The 15,733-nt window shown below is 43.6% G+C and overlaps 2 protein-coding genes across 11 annotated transcripts in view; both read left to right on the top strand.

Moving 5' to 3' along the window:
* RAI14 (retinoic acid induced 14) overlaps window positions 1-4,386 on the top strand; it is a 131,762-nt gene extending 127,376 nt beyond the window's left edge. The window contains 2 exon segments of the mRNA XM_042952380.1: window positions 1,790-1,855; window positions 2,451-4,386. Coding sequence (XP_042808314.1) covers window positions 1,790-1,855; window positions 2,451-2,528 — 144 coding nt within the window. The 3' untranslated portion in view covers window positions 2,529-4,386.
* Window positions 4,387-10,052: 5,666 nt separating this feature from the next.
* Window positions 10,053-15,733, top strand: part of TTC23L (tetratricopeptide repeat domain 23 like) — a 59,995-nt gene continuing 54,314 nt past the window's right edge. For 4 of the 10 annotated variants that reach the window (XM_042952318.1, XM_042952308.1, XM_042952298.1 and 1 more), the window contains exons 1-3: window positions 10,054-10,215; window positions 11,515-11,589; window positions 15,295-15,478. In XM_042952318.1, coding sequence (XP_042808252.1) covers window positions 11,522-11,589; window positions 15,295-15,478 — 252 coding nt within the window. In that variant the 5' untranslated portion in view covers window positions 10,054-10,215; window positions 11,515-11,521. Of the gene's footprint in view, window positions 10,216-10,279; window positions 10,633-11,514; window positions 11,590-15,294; window positions 15,479-15,733 lie in introns of those variants that run through there. The other 6 variants (XM_042952338.1, XM_042952348.1, XM_042952345.1 and 3 more) reach the window with 4 other exon arrangements.

The following is a 15,733-nucleotide window of genomic DNA, read 5'->3' as shown; positions in this document are numbered from 1 at the left end:
CCCTGTCTTCACTGAATTTATACTTTAATATAATGGCTTTCCATATTCTCTGTGTGGTAAGCACCGACTGATAGATGCCCAGCATGCTCTGGGCATACAGAAGAAGTGTCTTGAAAGGCTTCCTGCAGGAAGTGATGCTCATGCTGAATCTCAAGGGGATAGGGAAGAGGCAGCAAGGACTGAGATGTGGGATTTAGATGGCCCTTGGCAGCCGTGGCAAGGACAGTCAGAGTGGGGTGGTGGGGTGGGATCGGGACCCCAGTAGGCTGCCCGAGAGAAGTGACCAAGTAGCTAGGAATCTGATGGGGCTGAAGAACCACAGCAAGAGGCAGGAAAGGCTACAGCACATTTGCTAGAAAGGTAGCTGGTGATCAGAAGGTGAGGTGATTTCATTTGAGATTTCAGAGGTAATGACAGAGGCAGGGCTGTGACTGTGAGTATGTGTGGCTGGGAGGAGGAGGGGGAGGGGGAGGGGGAGGGGGAGGTCGTCCCTGGGGAACTGAGAGGCCAAAGTGTCACGTGGCTCATGCATGTGGATGTTGTGGCCATCCAAATGATGACAGAAACAGAGATGTAAAAGAGGGCGATGATCAGAAGATGAAGTTTTAAGTGATTGAGTGGAAGTGTGCAAAAGATGGGAGGAAACAATATGAAAAAAGGTACTAAGTACACCTTCTAATGGTGTGAACTTCAAAGGACTGAGGTTTCATAGGTTGTCCTTGAATAGGAAGGACAGCTCATGTTCTGACACTCATAGGAAAGAGGTGAGAAGGGTATTGATGGACTTTTGTAGATTTTTAAAAAAAATGTTTATTTGTTTTTGAGAGAGCATGAGCAGGAGAGGGGCTGAGAGGGGGGTACAGAGGATCTGAAGCAGGCTCTGTGCTGACAGAAGTGAGCCCGATGCGGGGCTCGACTCCACGAACCATGAGGTCAAGAACTGAGCCAAAGTCAGACACTCAACCAACTGAGCCACCCAGGTACCCCTGTAGATTTTTGGAGTGATCTATATAGGATCAATTTTTATCATGAAATTGGAGGAAAACCATCTTAGAAGAGTTCAGAGCTAAGATTTTTGAAATCGTCACTGAGGGGAACTGCAACAGTAGCTCCACAAGGAGAAATAAAAGCATCAACAGCTGTACTGAGGAACATACAGCGATTTGGGATTGGTGCCACCACCCTGTTCATCACCATTGACACCTAAATAATTGAACTCCCTGGGGGGCTCTAGGACGGGCTATTTTGTGAGAGATCAACAGCTCCTTTTAAAAGACTAGATTTTAAAAATTAAAGTAATGAATACTTGGTTATTGTAGAAAAGTTGGAAAATACAGAAAACTCTAGAAAATTTCTATAAATAAAAATTGCCCATAATTCAACCACTCAGAGATAGTCATTTTTTGCATTCAGTATGTTTCTTTGCACCATTTATTTTGTGTGAATGTATCTGTGTATTTGCATAAGTATGTATACGTAGGGTTTTTGCAACAAATGTGGGATTATATAATAACTAGTTTTTACGTGAATTTTCTTCTAGAGTTGTATCAAAATATGAAATAGGTAGATTTTCTCCCCCTAAGAATATTGACAGATCTTTCTCTAAGAATTTTGACGAGTATTCAGAAATCTACATCCCAGTGAGCCCACAACAATTTTTAAGTCCTCATATGCTAGCATTTGGTGGAGGAAATCACTTGGGTGGTAGCATTTGGCCACAGCTTTCTTACCGTTTTTTGTTTTTGTTCTGTAAAGGTCTGCTAAACAGTGTCAAATTGTCTCTTTCTAGGACTGCAAGAAACAACACCAGGAGGTGATATCTGTTTACCGAATGCATCTTCTGTATGCTGTGCAGGTATGATAACAGCCTATGAAGTACCTGGATATCCTAAAGAAATATCACAGTGGATGTCACCCCAGCTCCCGTCACTAAGCCAGTAGAACAAATGAAAAGTCGAGGAGAATCTTTTACATCGAGAAGCTTTAAAACGCCTTTTGCATTGCTTTGGATTTGTCAGGAGCCCTGTGCCATTTACGGAGAACAGCCTCATCCTCTGTTGAGGAATGAAGGAGGATGTGGCTGCTACCCCCACCAGGGGGAGGAACCCAGGCTTGCTTTCTCAGGCGTGCCAATGTTCTCAGCCGGCAGCACTGTCTCACCCCACGACTGTTGGCCGCTTGGCTGGCAGGGCTCACATTTGCAACTGAGACCCAGAAACCCTTTGCTGGTGGCTCTAGCACACCCAGCCTCATCATCCTCCAGAGAGACAAGAGCAAGGCCCGCTCTCTCAGTCCCTCCTAGAAACGTCAGAATCACTAGGGTTGACGTTCCTTTGGAAGATCCAGGGGAAAGCCAAGGGCTTCATGTCAGCCGGCCGTCGCGTTCCCTGGGGAAGACTGCCAGGACTGACCTTAAGTTCTAATGATTGTCTTTTGTTTGAATTCCTTAGGGCCAGATGGATGAAGATGTCCAGAAAGTACTGAAGCAGATCCTTACCATGTGTAAAAACCAGTCCCAGAAGAAGTAGAATGGATTCCGTGGCAGGACACTGCCCCCTTGTTGTCCATCTTTGTGTTAGATCTGGAGTTGTCGGCAACCACTGCCATTGTTCTCACTCGTGGTATGCACCGTGGCCCAGCCTAGCTTTTTCCCTTTCCTAAGGCAGCTTTCTGAGGACTGGGTCCAGGAGAGGGCTGTCCTCCCCAGAGCTGCTTAGAGACTTGAGAGCAGCACAAGTGAAATGCCCTGGTGTCCCTTCAGATTCCAGAGCCGGAATCTGGAACCAGGGGTCTGGTCCTGGTCCTGGTGCTGGTGGGTGGGCACCTGCTGTGGGACCCGACCAGCTGAGGGGCTTTGTCATCACTGAGCAATATGTTGAGACCTCCCCGCTCAGCGAACATTGCTTTAGTTCCTACACTCAGGCGGTGTCAGTCAGCACCCGAGAGCCCCTTTGCCTTTGGTTTCCAAGCCCAAAACATGATTTAACTTCTGACCAAAATAGTATGGCACTCGTTATGTGGTGCATACTTAAGAGCCTTTATCATGACATCCTGTGGACTTAAAACATGAATCCCATCATTTTCCCCCCTCTGCCTTATATAGCTCATCACCCTGCTTGTTAGTCTCAGAGTTTGATGAGCACTCTTAACTAAAATACGAAGTTGAGAAACAAAAGCAAGTTGTCCTTAGAAATTCTTTTGAAGCAAATCGTTGACGTATTGCAAATCTTCTATGCAAACTTGCCTCCTGTTATCCGTGAAGCTCAGGAATCCAAACATTCGTGTTTCAACAAGGGACAGTAAACTGCGTGTTTACAGCCAAAAAAAAAAAAAAAAAATGCCTCATAGTTCTTAACCTCAGTTTTTTAAAAGTGTTTTTTTCTCTACAATATTTTTATTGGCTCTTAAAGATGTTTTCATAGCTAAACCCCTAAATGAGTGAAATTTACATTAGACTCTATTAACAAAGTATTTTTAGATAACCATGCTTATGACTTTTTTAAAGCATAACTTTTTCCTCAGAGTTTGCATCGATAGCCAAGGTAGTTATGTATTCCCTTTCCAAACTCTACACGAGCTGCCACCGGCCCCCTAGCCTCTCTGCCATCGTGTCCTCACAACTGTAGCACATTTCTGAATATAGAAAATCTTCCTTTTACCCACTGAGTATTTTTGAATACCCCAGCTCTACCAGTGCCCATAAATGATCTCTTGGAAGGACTGTTAGCCAATCACTTTTCCACCTTTGAAACCAGAATCCTAACATGGTACACATACATGATGGTGCATAGCAAAGGTCGTGGGGGCAAATATTTCTGTTCCCTTGACTTTCAGGTTAAAAACGTTTTGAACTTGCTTACAGCTTCCTTATGGCATTGTTTTTGTTGAGAGACGTAAGCTAAATACAGACGTCTCCGAAGTATATAACGCAAAGCATAGGCCTGCTCTGACGGGGTCCACAGACCGCAGGGTGCCTGGGCGCACAGGGTGATGGGCTATATTGGAGGATGTGCTCATCTGTATTGGATGAGGACCAACGACCACAAAGCAGAAACGGCTTTCAAGCTTGGTGTTCCTTTTCTTAAGTTGTTTATACTTCAGCAATTTAGAAAATGCTCCAAAGAAATGTGAAAGGACCTTTTGTCACAGCACTTAAGAAAATACAAACAACCCCCCCTCCTGCCCCCACGCAGAAATGCTGCAGAGTATAAAACTTGAGACATTTTGTAGGACGCCTGACAAAGTGTAGCCTTTTATCTTGTTTCAGGATGCGTATTTATTATAAGTACTCTGGTTAAATATTGAAAAGTTATATGCTGTAGTTTAGCATTTTGCCTTTGTAATTTACAGAAGGTATTGCAGAAAATAAACTTTTGTTTCATTTTGCATCTCTGTTGACTTTTGGTGCCTTCATAAGCATATGTGTATGGCTTCTTAGGATCAGGTCAGAGGCGTTGGGTATGATGGTGCTTTCCACCCCAAGTCACACTCAGTGGCTGCCAGTGGTCCACGGTCTCTCGCTGTCACCTCATTTCCATCTCCTAGCATCTTTAATGTCGGACTCTGACACCCCCCCCCTCCACTTTAGAAGACCCCTCCGATTACATCACACCCACCCAGATAACCCAGGGAAATCCTTATGTAAGGTCAGCTGATTAGCAACTCAGCCCCAAGCATCAGCCACTTGTGGGCAGTGGCATCATGGTTCTTCAATTCAAAATTGCCCCTCAGTTGTCTGTTCTCTTTTTAACTATTTAAAAAAATGTTTTTAATGTTTATTTTTGAAGGATAGAGAGAGCGTGAGCAGGAGAGGGGCAGAGAGAGAGGGAGACACAGAATCTGAAACAGTCTCCAGGCTCTGAGCTGTGGGTACAAAGCCTGACACAGGGCTCAAACCATGAGATCATGACCTGAGCCGAAGTGGGACAATTCACCAACTGAGCCACCCAGGTGCCCTCAACTATTTAAAAGCTTCCATTAGATTGGTCGTTTCTCTTCTTACAAGAAAAAAAAAAGGATACGTAAAATATCTTGGAGAAATACTGTTCCCCATCACACATTTAATTCTTTTTAACTGTTGCATAATATTTCATAGTTCGATGGTGCTATATTTTTATTAGTTCCTCATTGATGCTTCCAGAATTTTACAGCCCTAAAAATGATGTGATGACTGTCCTATATATAAATGTCTTCATGCACACATGTGAGGACTATTTGGGTAATTTTCAAATTGCCTATTTTCACAATAGCTTCCATCATGTGATACAAGAATGCAGAGAACAAAAGTAGAACAGCGTATGCATCATCACAGCGTGTGTGAGAAAGAATGGCCTTTTTCTTCACACTGGTTGAATAAGACTCATCATTTTGTTTTCCTTACGTAAACTTGAAGACAGACTGCAAAGCCTTTAATAATTAAACCCACCCAACTTAAGATAAACACATAATACACTGTGTGGGGGAAATGTTCCCAGAACGTGTTGAAGCACAACCTTGTGCAATGTGGCATAACTGTGGAATGCTGGGTGCTGACAGCAGCAGGAACACTCTCCAGCAAAGATGGGGATGATGCTTTCTGAGCAGTTAAAAGGCAGGCTGCAAAGCTAAGCGGGGGCTGGGAAAAGCAACAGACCAAGGCATTCACAGAGTGGCAATTTCTGTTCAGCTTTGGGCAAAGAATTCAAGCGTGAGAGTTGCATATTTGTGAAACAGTCAAAGGACAAGAGCTCAACTGTGATGGTTGCCATGAGTAAGCCATAGGAGCCTGTCGGTTGAGAGAGCAATCAAAGTGGGTTTCAGCAGATGGAAAAGCTCCTCTGAAGAGGAAGAGATAGAAGTGAGTGGAAGGGAAGACATCCCTGCACATTCATTATAAACCAAGCCCTACCATGGGAAGAAACCGTATATTCAAGTACTGTAACTAGATGTACTAGATTATAAATGGAAGATGTGTAGGGGAGAGAAAGGAACAAAACACAGCCAAATACTGTAAGTTTTTAACGGGAGGAGAAGTAGCACGGGTTCCCTTTGTGTGACCTCTGGATGTTTTCAAACATATGCAAATTAAGTCAGGTTAAACACACTGAGTAGGCAAAATAGTGGACCTACCCCCTAAGAGGTCTATGTCCTGATTCCTGGAATATGTGAATATCTTATGTAATATGGCAAAGAAAAATTAAATTGGCAGAATTAAGATTGCTAATCAGCTGGGTTTCAATAACATTGTCCTGGGCTCTATGGTGGGGCTGACTTAATCAGAAGGGTCTGTTAAAGTGGAAGGAGACAAGAGTCAGAGATTTAAAGATGCTGCACCGGGGGTGGCTGGGTGGCTCAGTCAGTTAAGCATCTGACTCTTGCTTTCGGCTCAGGTCGTGATCTCATGGTTTATGAATCTGAGCGCCCACGTTGGGCTCTGTGCTCACGGTGCAGAGCCTGCTTGAGAACCGCTCTCTCCCTCTCTGCCCTGCCCCCTACTCGTGCGCTCTCTCTCTGAATAAACAAACATTAAAATAAAGATGCTGTGCTGCTGGCTCTGAGGGTGGAGGCTGAAGCCACAAACCAAGAAACGCAAGTGGTCTCTAGAAGCTGGAAAAGGCAAGAAAACATGATTCTCCCGAAAGCCCCTAGAAAGAACCAGCCTCGTTTACACCTTGTCTCTAGCCCAGTGACAGCCACTGCAGACTTCTGACCTCCAGAACCATGACATAATAGACTTGTGTTGTTTTAAGCCAATAAATTTGTTGTGATTTGTTACAGCAGTGATAGGGAACTGATATCCATACTGAGGAGCTAGAGTCTCTGCTACTGGAGAGTTCCGCAAGATGACTCCAGGCTTCTTAAATATTGCAGAGCACTGATAATAAGCCAGGCACTTTGTTGAGTGCCAAAGGCTCAGTGGTGAACGTAACACCTCCCGCTCACAAGGAACTCACAACTGATCAGACCGGGGCCTGCCACCTGGTAGGGATTCAGTATTCACTGGGTGGGTGGATATTTAGATGAATGAATTGTCTAGAAGGCCCTGCAATGCTCTGCTCTTTCACGGACCCATTCTTCAGCCTCCTCATTCTTTTTTTTTTTTTTTTTTTTAATTTTTTTTTCAACGTTTTTTATTTATTTTTGGGACAGAGAGAGACAGAGCATGAACGGGGGAGGGGCAGAGAGAGAGGGAGACACAGAATCGGAAACAGGCTCCAGGCTCCGAGCCATCAGCCCAGAGCCTGACGCGGGGCTCGAACTCACGGACCGCGAGATCGTGACCTGGCTGAAGTCGGACGCTTAACCGACTGCGCCACCCAGGCGCCCCTGGCCTCCTCATTCTTAATTGCCATTTTGCTCTTCCTTGAACCCACCAAACTTGCTCCTGCCTCAGGGCCTTTGTACTTGCTATTATCTTAAAATGTTCTTCTGACATTTGTATTATTTCTCCTTTATTTCCTCTGCTCAATGCTACCTTGTTAGAGAGGCCCTCCTTAACTACTAGCACAATCTATATGTCCACATCACTTTCTAGATCCTTTATCTGACTTTATTTTTCTCCATACAATTTGTCACTTTCATGTAAGGTGGTTCACCCAGTTGAGGGAGGAGGGGAGTCCTAAAATCCAGCCCACCCTCTAGTCCCAAAGCTTAACCACTTAACAGGGGGCCTGAGTCTGGATGAAGGAAGAGGCTTTTTTTTTTAATTCTAATTCACACAAAATTGTTGCCTATTCCCTCAGCTCTGTGTCTTTTTCTAACTTCCAGAGACATCAGACTATTTACTAATAGCCCTGTTTTTCTTTACCTAGTAGAATAGAAGCTCCAAGAGAGCAAAATCTTTGTCTATTTATTCGCTATTGCTTCCCTAACGCTTAGAACAGTATTGGGCACAGAATAGGTTTCTTCAATATGCATTTTTTTTTTTCTGAGTGGATGGACAGATGCATGGAGACTGTGAGAAACTCAGAGAGTGCCAATATAATGGTGTCAAGAGGAGATTATGGATGGGATAGTGTGGGAGCTCAGAAGTAAGGTCTCTAACCCATTCTAGAGAGGACAGATGTGTTTTAAGAAATTATACAGTCGAAGGGAAATCTTATTTACATTTCCTGTCCTTAAGTTTCACAGTCTTTGAAGCTGAAATAATTAGGAGTTAATCACAGTTTATTTGGGGATGGAAGAATCTGGAAGGACCCTGTGCACATGCTTCCTCTGTGTGATTCTGTAACAGCGATGCTTGTTCAGGATCAAGGGAGGGACCGTGAGCCAACACAGTGAAAGCAATGTCTGCCCAGATTACTAGCACCGCATTTCAGTTACTGAACAAAGTTTCAGCACATTTACCCGTGACTAAGGTTTACATTTGGGGACAGGGTGAAGATGGCAAGGAAAGAAAAAAACCACACACAGGTTTGACCTGTGTCTTTAACCTTCTTTAACCTTCTTTTAATTTAACCTTCTGAGTCTTTAACCTTCTTTTAATTTTACAGATGAACTACTTCTGGTCAGAGCTAATTAAATGGAGGTGGAACCAGAGTGTCATTCTTAAAAAGGGAATTCAGTGCCTGTTCTGGTACCTCACTTCCCTTCACCATGATGGGCAAAAGCCAGGGTTCAGGAAGGAAAAGTTACATTGAATACACTGAGAAACAAACTCCCAGCCAATTCCCAGAATGACAGAACATTAAAACTTTTCAGTTTGATGAAGACCAACTTAACGGTAAGGGAAATGAGAATTAGAGAACAGGAAACCAGTTCTTCCTTTTTATCCTCATATATGTTAAATACTGTTCATAGTAACAAATACTCTTCTCGCATAGAAAATCGAGACCCAGGGGCTGTGATTTGCCCCAGGCCACACGGAGTCAAAACCAGATAGGGGAAATCTTGAAGCTAGTTCATTGCTCTCATCCTTGTTCCATGTTGGGAGATCTCTTAAGAGACAGAATAAAGGGGGTGGGCTCTTTCTAAAATTTTGACTCAGGATCTTGAGCCAACAGTTTTAAACCTTAAGTTAAAAGGCTGTCCAGGTTTTCCTTAAAGAGATATTTAAGCAAACTCATTTAAACAGCTCCTCCAACCTATCTTGGTTGGTCTCTCTTGGCAGTCTTGGATCAGTAGCAATTAAACTTCATCCTCCGAACTGGAAAGAACAAACACCAAATCTAAACACCACCTTTGAAGTTCTTAGTAAATGTTTTCCTTCTCTCTCTACCGAGCCTGCTTTTTTGAAAATGAGGACACATCACCTTCAGCTTGACTTGCCATGGGTCCGTCGTTTATTGTAGGGTTCGTGATCATACTCTTATACACAAGGCTACGGAGCCGGTGCTGTTCCTTCAGGTACTAGCCACAAGCGCCCCTGCACCTGTCAGATCTGAATTATTGTTACTGTGTATGTCAGGCCACTGAAGAGGAGCGGTGGTATAAGAACACGTGCTGCATAAATCAGGGCTGTGTGGTGTTTGCCAAATGTGCCCCACCCCCTCGAAAATGTTCCTGGAACTGCTAATCATTAGCAGAATTAGTGGCCCATTGCTTAAACTACTCATTTCCTGCACTCCGCGTTCCTGATTAAGCATGGCTCAAATCTCACCGGGAGAGGCAACACAGACGGTGCCGACACCGTCAGTCATATCTGAGCCTTTTCTCTCCGCTCCCGGAGAGCCAGAACACCCGGCGGCGGAGGGGGTGCAGGGGGCGCGCAGGGGTGCGCCCATACAGCCGGGTACACCGTACACTACTGCTTTACGTAGGTAGGGTCGTGGAACCGGGCGCTCTCTTCCATCCTCCGATGGGATTTGTCTCCTCTTCCCGCATCTTCAACCCTGACAGGTAAAGTCCCTTCGAGAAAAACACAGGTGACGTTTCCGCCGCAGCTGAGGGAAGTTTTGAAGACAAGCCTGAGGCTGTGCGAGTCGCGCCCGGACAAAACAAAAAAGACCGGAAAGCCCAGGTTGGCCCCAGCGGCCCTGAATTTTCCGGGGCCGGAAGTTCCCCGCGTGGCTATGGCTACAGGCGCCGACGCTCCCGGCTCTGTTGGCGGCGTTCCGTTCCCATGGCAACCCCATTGTCTTCCGAGGCGGAACCTGGGCTGCTGGCGCGCCGCAGGCGGACCTCTCAGGGTCTCGCTTCCGCCAGGCACCTTTGCGGCTCCCTGAACGAGGTCAGTCGAGGCCAGGACGCTGACGCCGCTGGAGGAAGCTGAGCTCGCCGGCTGAGGGAGACGGGAAGGCTAGTTCCGGGGCGTGGCTTCTCTGCCCTAGGCCGGGTCGGGAATCAACCCCTCCTTTGCGGCGCCCCGCGAGTGCTTTTCCACGTGGAACCTCTGCGGCGGGACACCGCCCGCCAGACAGAAGCCTTGGGATGCTCGCCTGGGGCTCGGGATGTGGCGTCAGGGTTTACGAAATTGCGGGGAGAGAAGAAAGGGTTTTGCGTTTGAGAGAGGCGCCAAAGTTTGGTGTTATAATTTATTCAGGGACGTATGGTACCTCGTTGAACAGAACTCAGGAGTTTGAGAACTCACAACTCCTCGCCCTGGCCATAGTTTTGAAAGTCGAGATTAGAAAGAGAAATTAATGAAGTTTCCTTCTGGTTTTTGGATTGTGGACGTTCCGGAGCCTGGGTCAGAGAGAGCTGCTCAGGGCTCAGGTGGGAATGAGTGACCTTCTGCAGGGTGAAATGAGGAGCGACTTGGCGGGTGTTAATGTTCAGTACAAAACCGTACATTCGATTTGGATTTAAGCGATGGGGAGAGCCGTGAGAATTGAATTTCACAAATAATTATCAATCGGATTTTTGCCACGAGTTTTCAACCATTTCCCCCCATCAGCTAACGACAATACCAAAATAGACGCGTGTGTGTTCCTTAACTGGGACTTCCTATTAAATAGTGGGAATGCCCTAGGGACAAGAAGAATTAACCGATAAACTGGCTATACCTCATTTAATACTAAAAGCTCCTCCTTTGCTTGCATCCATCTTGCAAAAACAATATCAGACTTGAGCAGAACATAGTTTTGGTGATTCAGGAGCTGTAAATGCACTGGCTTTAAGGGGGCAAGAAAAAGTCAGGGATTTTGGAGGTACTATGGAGTAGGAATTAGAGGAAAGAACTTTTGGGGCGCCTGGGTGGCTCAGTCGGTTAAGCATCCCACATCGGCTCAGGTTATGATCTCACAGTTTGTGAGTTCAAGCCCCACGTCGGGCTCTGTGCTGACAGCCTGGAGTCTGCTTCGGATTGTGTCTCCTTCCATCTCTGACCTTCCCCCACTTGTGCTCTGTCTCTCAAAAATAAATAAATGTAAAAAAAAAATGTAGAGGAAAGAACTTTAATTCAGAGGTTTAGTTTGACGAATGTCTTTATATTCTGCTTTCCAGGTGTCTCTATGCATGAGTGTGTATAGTCTATTTTTGAATTTCAGATGGGTTATATATTTAGGCAGTTTCAGTTTGATGTTAACAGCATCCAACAGAGGGAAAATAGGATAGCTTTTTTTCCCCAAAGCCGACCTCACCTGTGATTCTTGGTAGGAAGAAGATGCAAGCCAGCCCCATCCGCATTCCAACCGTCAGCAATGACACTGACTGGGACTTCTGCTTCCACTTGTAAGTAGCTCAGAACCTTGACGTCACACTCAGTCACTGGCCTGGAACACAGGGACCTCCCACTTCAGGCAAACCTGGGGTGAGGAGCTTTGAGCGCCTGTTACATAGAAGAGAAGGTTGAAGTTCTGTGATGTGTTTTAATTACGATTCTGCTCTAAGATCCATTTGTATTTGTGCAACCTGTGCAAGAAGGAAAATAATTTTTTCCTAACCTATTTTTTACAGATAGGTTAATTATAATTGTAACAAGATTGGTAAAGTCATGGAGAATTCAATATAACAGAGTTAATGAGCAAATTAAAATTGTGTTGTGAAATAGACAATAAGTAAATTAAACTTTCACATCATAATAGCTAATACTTATTGAGCAAATACTGTGTGCCAGGCACTGTTCTAAGTGCTTCTGTATATTAACTCATCTAACTCCCAACGTCCCTGTAAGGGCGGTGCTATTATACTATTATAATTTTATAGCTAAGGAGTATGAATCAAAAACAGGTTCGGGAATTTGCCCAACACGGAGCTAGTGATTTAAACTAAGTGGTCTGACTCCAGAGTCAATTCTTGAACCATTCCTTTGTACCAAGAGTTCCCAACCTTGGCATTGCTGACATTTTGGGTTGGATAACTCTTTGTTGTGGGGGCCTGACCTGTACACTGTAGGATGTTTAGCAGCATTCCTGGTCTCCACCCACTGGATGCCAGTAGCACCGTCCCAGTAGTGAAAAGCTGAAATACCTCCAGAGGTTGCCAAATCTCCCCTAGGGGAAATGTCACCCTTGGTTGAGAACCATTGCTCTGTGCCAGTGCTATCAAATAGAAATATAATGCAAGTCATAAACGCCAGCCACATAGATAATTTAAAATTTTCCAGTAGCCGTACTAAAAAACAAAAAAGAAATAGGTAAATTGAAGTTTAATACGATGTTTATCTTAATGTGTCCGAAGTATTTTATAAAATAACTAATGAAATATTTTATATGTTTTCTTTAAACTAAGTCCTTGAAATTCAGTGTGTATTTTACACTTATAGCACATCTCAGTTCAGGCTAGCCACATTTCATATGCTTAATAGCCACATGTGACAAGTGGTTAATAGCTTAGTAATTCTGTCCCTCCTCATGAAATATCTTGAGGTTAAGGTTTATGTAATTTTTTTATATAATATAAAAATTGAAATTAAGATATAGAGTTCATAGTAGAGTATCTTGGAAGTAATCAGATAATTCATATTTATTATTACTAGTCAGAATTCATATTTATTATGGCAACATATAGAAGAAGTTACAAACCTGGCAAGGCAGACCTTTCATCCAACCTGCCTATTCTTATTTATTGACTGTTATTTTATCTTTCAAGGTATCTGGCCAGCATTCTCCAGTTGTCTTATCTTTCATGACAAGATGTTTAATCCAAAGCCAGTTTAAGGTTTTGCATTCTCATTTGTCAAGACCTCAATGTTTCTCCTCCCTTTGAGGTCCCTGCTGTTCAAGCTTACTGCCTTTGGTCTCGGCTTAATTTCATTGAAGGGTGAACTTCAAATATTTAGGGCGTGGGTCACCTGGGTGGCTCAGTTGGTTAAGCATCCGACTCCAGCTCAGGTCATGATCTCATGGTTCCTGAGCTCGAGCCCCACATTGGGCTCTGTGCCGACAGCTCAGAGGCTGGAGCTGCTTCAGATTCTGTCTCTCTCTGTCTCTCTCTGCCCCTCCCCCACTCACACTTGGTCTGTCTCTCCAAAATGAATAAACATTAAAAAAATTTAATAAAAATAAATAAAATAAAATAAAATATTTAGGGCTTATAATTTTTAAGATCCATAATTGACAATCTCTTTGGTGACCCTGATATATTGAACTTCTCCAGATCTGTGAAGTCTGCAGCCTAAGCAAACTGAGGGACTAAATTTTCTTTTATTTTTCTTGACTCACGATCTCTTGCCACAGACTCCCTCTATCTTCAGTATTTTTCAAGTATCCTAAAGACTACCGTTTCTCTTTTCATTCATTTGTTCATCCTTTAACAAGCCATTCATTATTTGTTGTTACTGTAAGCCAGGTATCAGGGTTTCGGAAACAAATGAGATTTAGCCCTGGCTCTGGTGGAGTTTATTTGCTAGAAAGCGAAGACTCAGAAACAAAACAAATTTTGAAAATGAGACTATAATGTGATTTGCAGTATAGTAGAAATTTGGAGGAAATTTTTGCAAGCCCTTCTGCTTACTACTCCAGTGCAAGACTCCAGCAGAGGTGACGCCTGAGTTGGGTCTTGAAGGAGGAGTATGGAATTCACTAGGCAGAGAGGAGGGAAATGTAGCACCTACCTTCTGATCACATTACATCAGCCATGTTCTCTGGCTTTTCCATTGAGTTTGTGTGTCTTCTGAAAGCACACTTCTGTTTCTTGCCTGAAGAAATGTTGCTCTCCTATCCACTTGACCTGGTTTGCTCATATACCTCTGGGTAGGTTATTTAGAACAGGAAGTCTGGATGGATATTAACCTCTCATTTTTCAAACCTAATGTGAAAGATTACACTTGACATTTGTTTTTCTTTCTGTATTTTCCTTTTTTTTTTTTTTTTTTTACAGTGAACATTCATTACTTATCAGTGGAAAAGGAAGATAAATTTTATTCTTAAAACTATATAGGGGTTGAATTTTTAAAAGCTATTGTGAATACAGAAGTGATTCTTTTGGGGGACTTGTTTATAATTAATTGAACATTCTGTTGTTGCACTTAAGATTTTAGAATTCCATTTGTTCTGGATCACTTTGATTTTTCTGGCCATGTTAGGACATGGTTATGTCTTTGGTGTGTATAAGATTAACTCTTGACTTTTATCTTTACCGTTTCCAATCACCCATTCATAATTATGTTCAGCTTTGAAGTCAGAGATCTACATTGAGCAAGTGAGAAAGGAGAGGGGAGAAGGAGGGTAGGAGAGAGAGAGAGAGAGGTGAGTGGAGAGGGGGAGATTTTCAACCCACTCAGCTCTTTTTAATACATTTATCTGTAACACAACTGAGAAGTCCATTTTGCTTCTGAATCTGCTCTTGACTGTGTGGAGTTCCCTGGCCTCTCCTTGGTGGGGCCACATTTGCTTTAGTTAGTTGGCCACTACTTTTAAGAAATATGGAAGAGGACACGTGAAGTCTAGCCACAAACTGTTAATTCCCTTCCCATTAATTCATTATATCCGTTTTCTTTCCTGGTTTGAATCAGAATTTTAGAATATAAAAGATCTTTGAAATCTTCCAATTCACCACCTTCATTTTGTAGATGAAGAAACCAAATCATGGAGCTAATAAAATGATTATAACTAATGCTAAAATAGTACTTACTAAATAGCAGGCACTATGCTAAGTGATTCATGAGTATTATCTGATTTAATCCAATAATCTCATTGGATTGACCTCATTTTACAAAGAAGCAAATTACGTGATAACTTGCTTAGGGTCATGTGGTTAGTAAGTAGCAGAGCTGGGACTCTGGTGTAGGTGGGTGGTTTGCCAAATCTGTTTTATTTGAATCAACACATTGCCATCCTGATTCTGGGCTTCAAGGGTGACAAGAGACTTTATTCCTTCAAGTTTATGTTAGCATATCCCTAGCCCCCGGCTGGGAGGGCTCTGTCCTTCAATTTTACCTTGTTTGAGATATGCAGAGGTCAGATCTGAATCCATGCCCCTCGCTGGTATCTACAGGTCACAGCAAGCCAAGAAGCCAGCATACCAGCAAAGAGATGAACTGTATTCATCTAGCGGGTCTGGAGAGAGTGAAGAAGACACTAAGGCCACGGAGGAGATGGCCGTAGGCTGCATGTCTCTTCCTGAAGACAAATTGGCCCAATCCCAGAAGAAAATAGCTCAGCTGATTAAGAAAAAAATGGTAAAACCAAAAGCTCACTAGGTTTTAGTTTCCCTTTAAAAATATGTCCATGATTACAGAATCTCTGCCTTAACTGAAGATTGAAGCGCTCAAAGTAGAGGAAGTTGTATTTCTTTATAGGTGGAAGAAACGAAAGCAGAGCATAGTTGGGTAGCCAGCCTGGCCTCAGGCTTCACACAGGGCTCACTGTGCATTCTTTGATGGAATAGCTGTGCTCCTGGCTTTAGACTAAAAATGCTTTATTCTTTGTGTTGA

Source organism: Panthera leo, chromosome A1 (genome assembly GCF_018350215.1).
Source record: "Panthera leo isolate Ple1 chromosome A1, P.leo_Ple1_pat1.1, whole genome shotgun sequence".
In the NCBI taxonomy this organism is placed as follows: domain Eukaryota; kingdom Metazoa; phylum Chordata; class Mammalia; order Carnivora; family Felidae; genus Panthera; species Panthera leo.
This window is presented reverse-complemented; position numbering and strand designations above follow the sequence as displayed.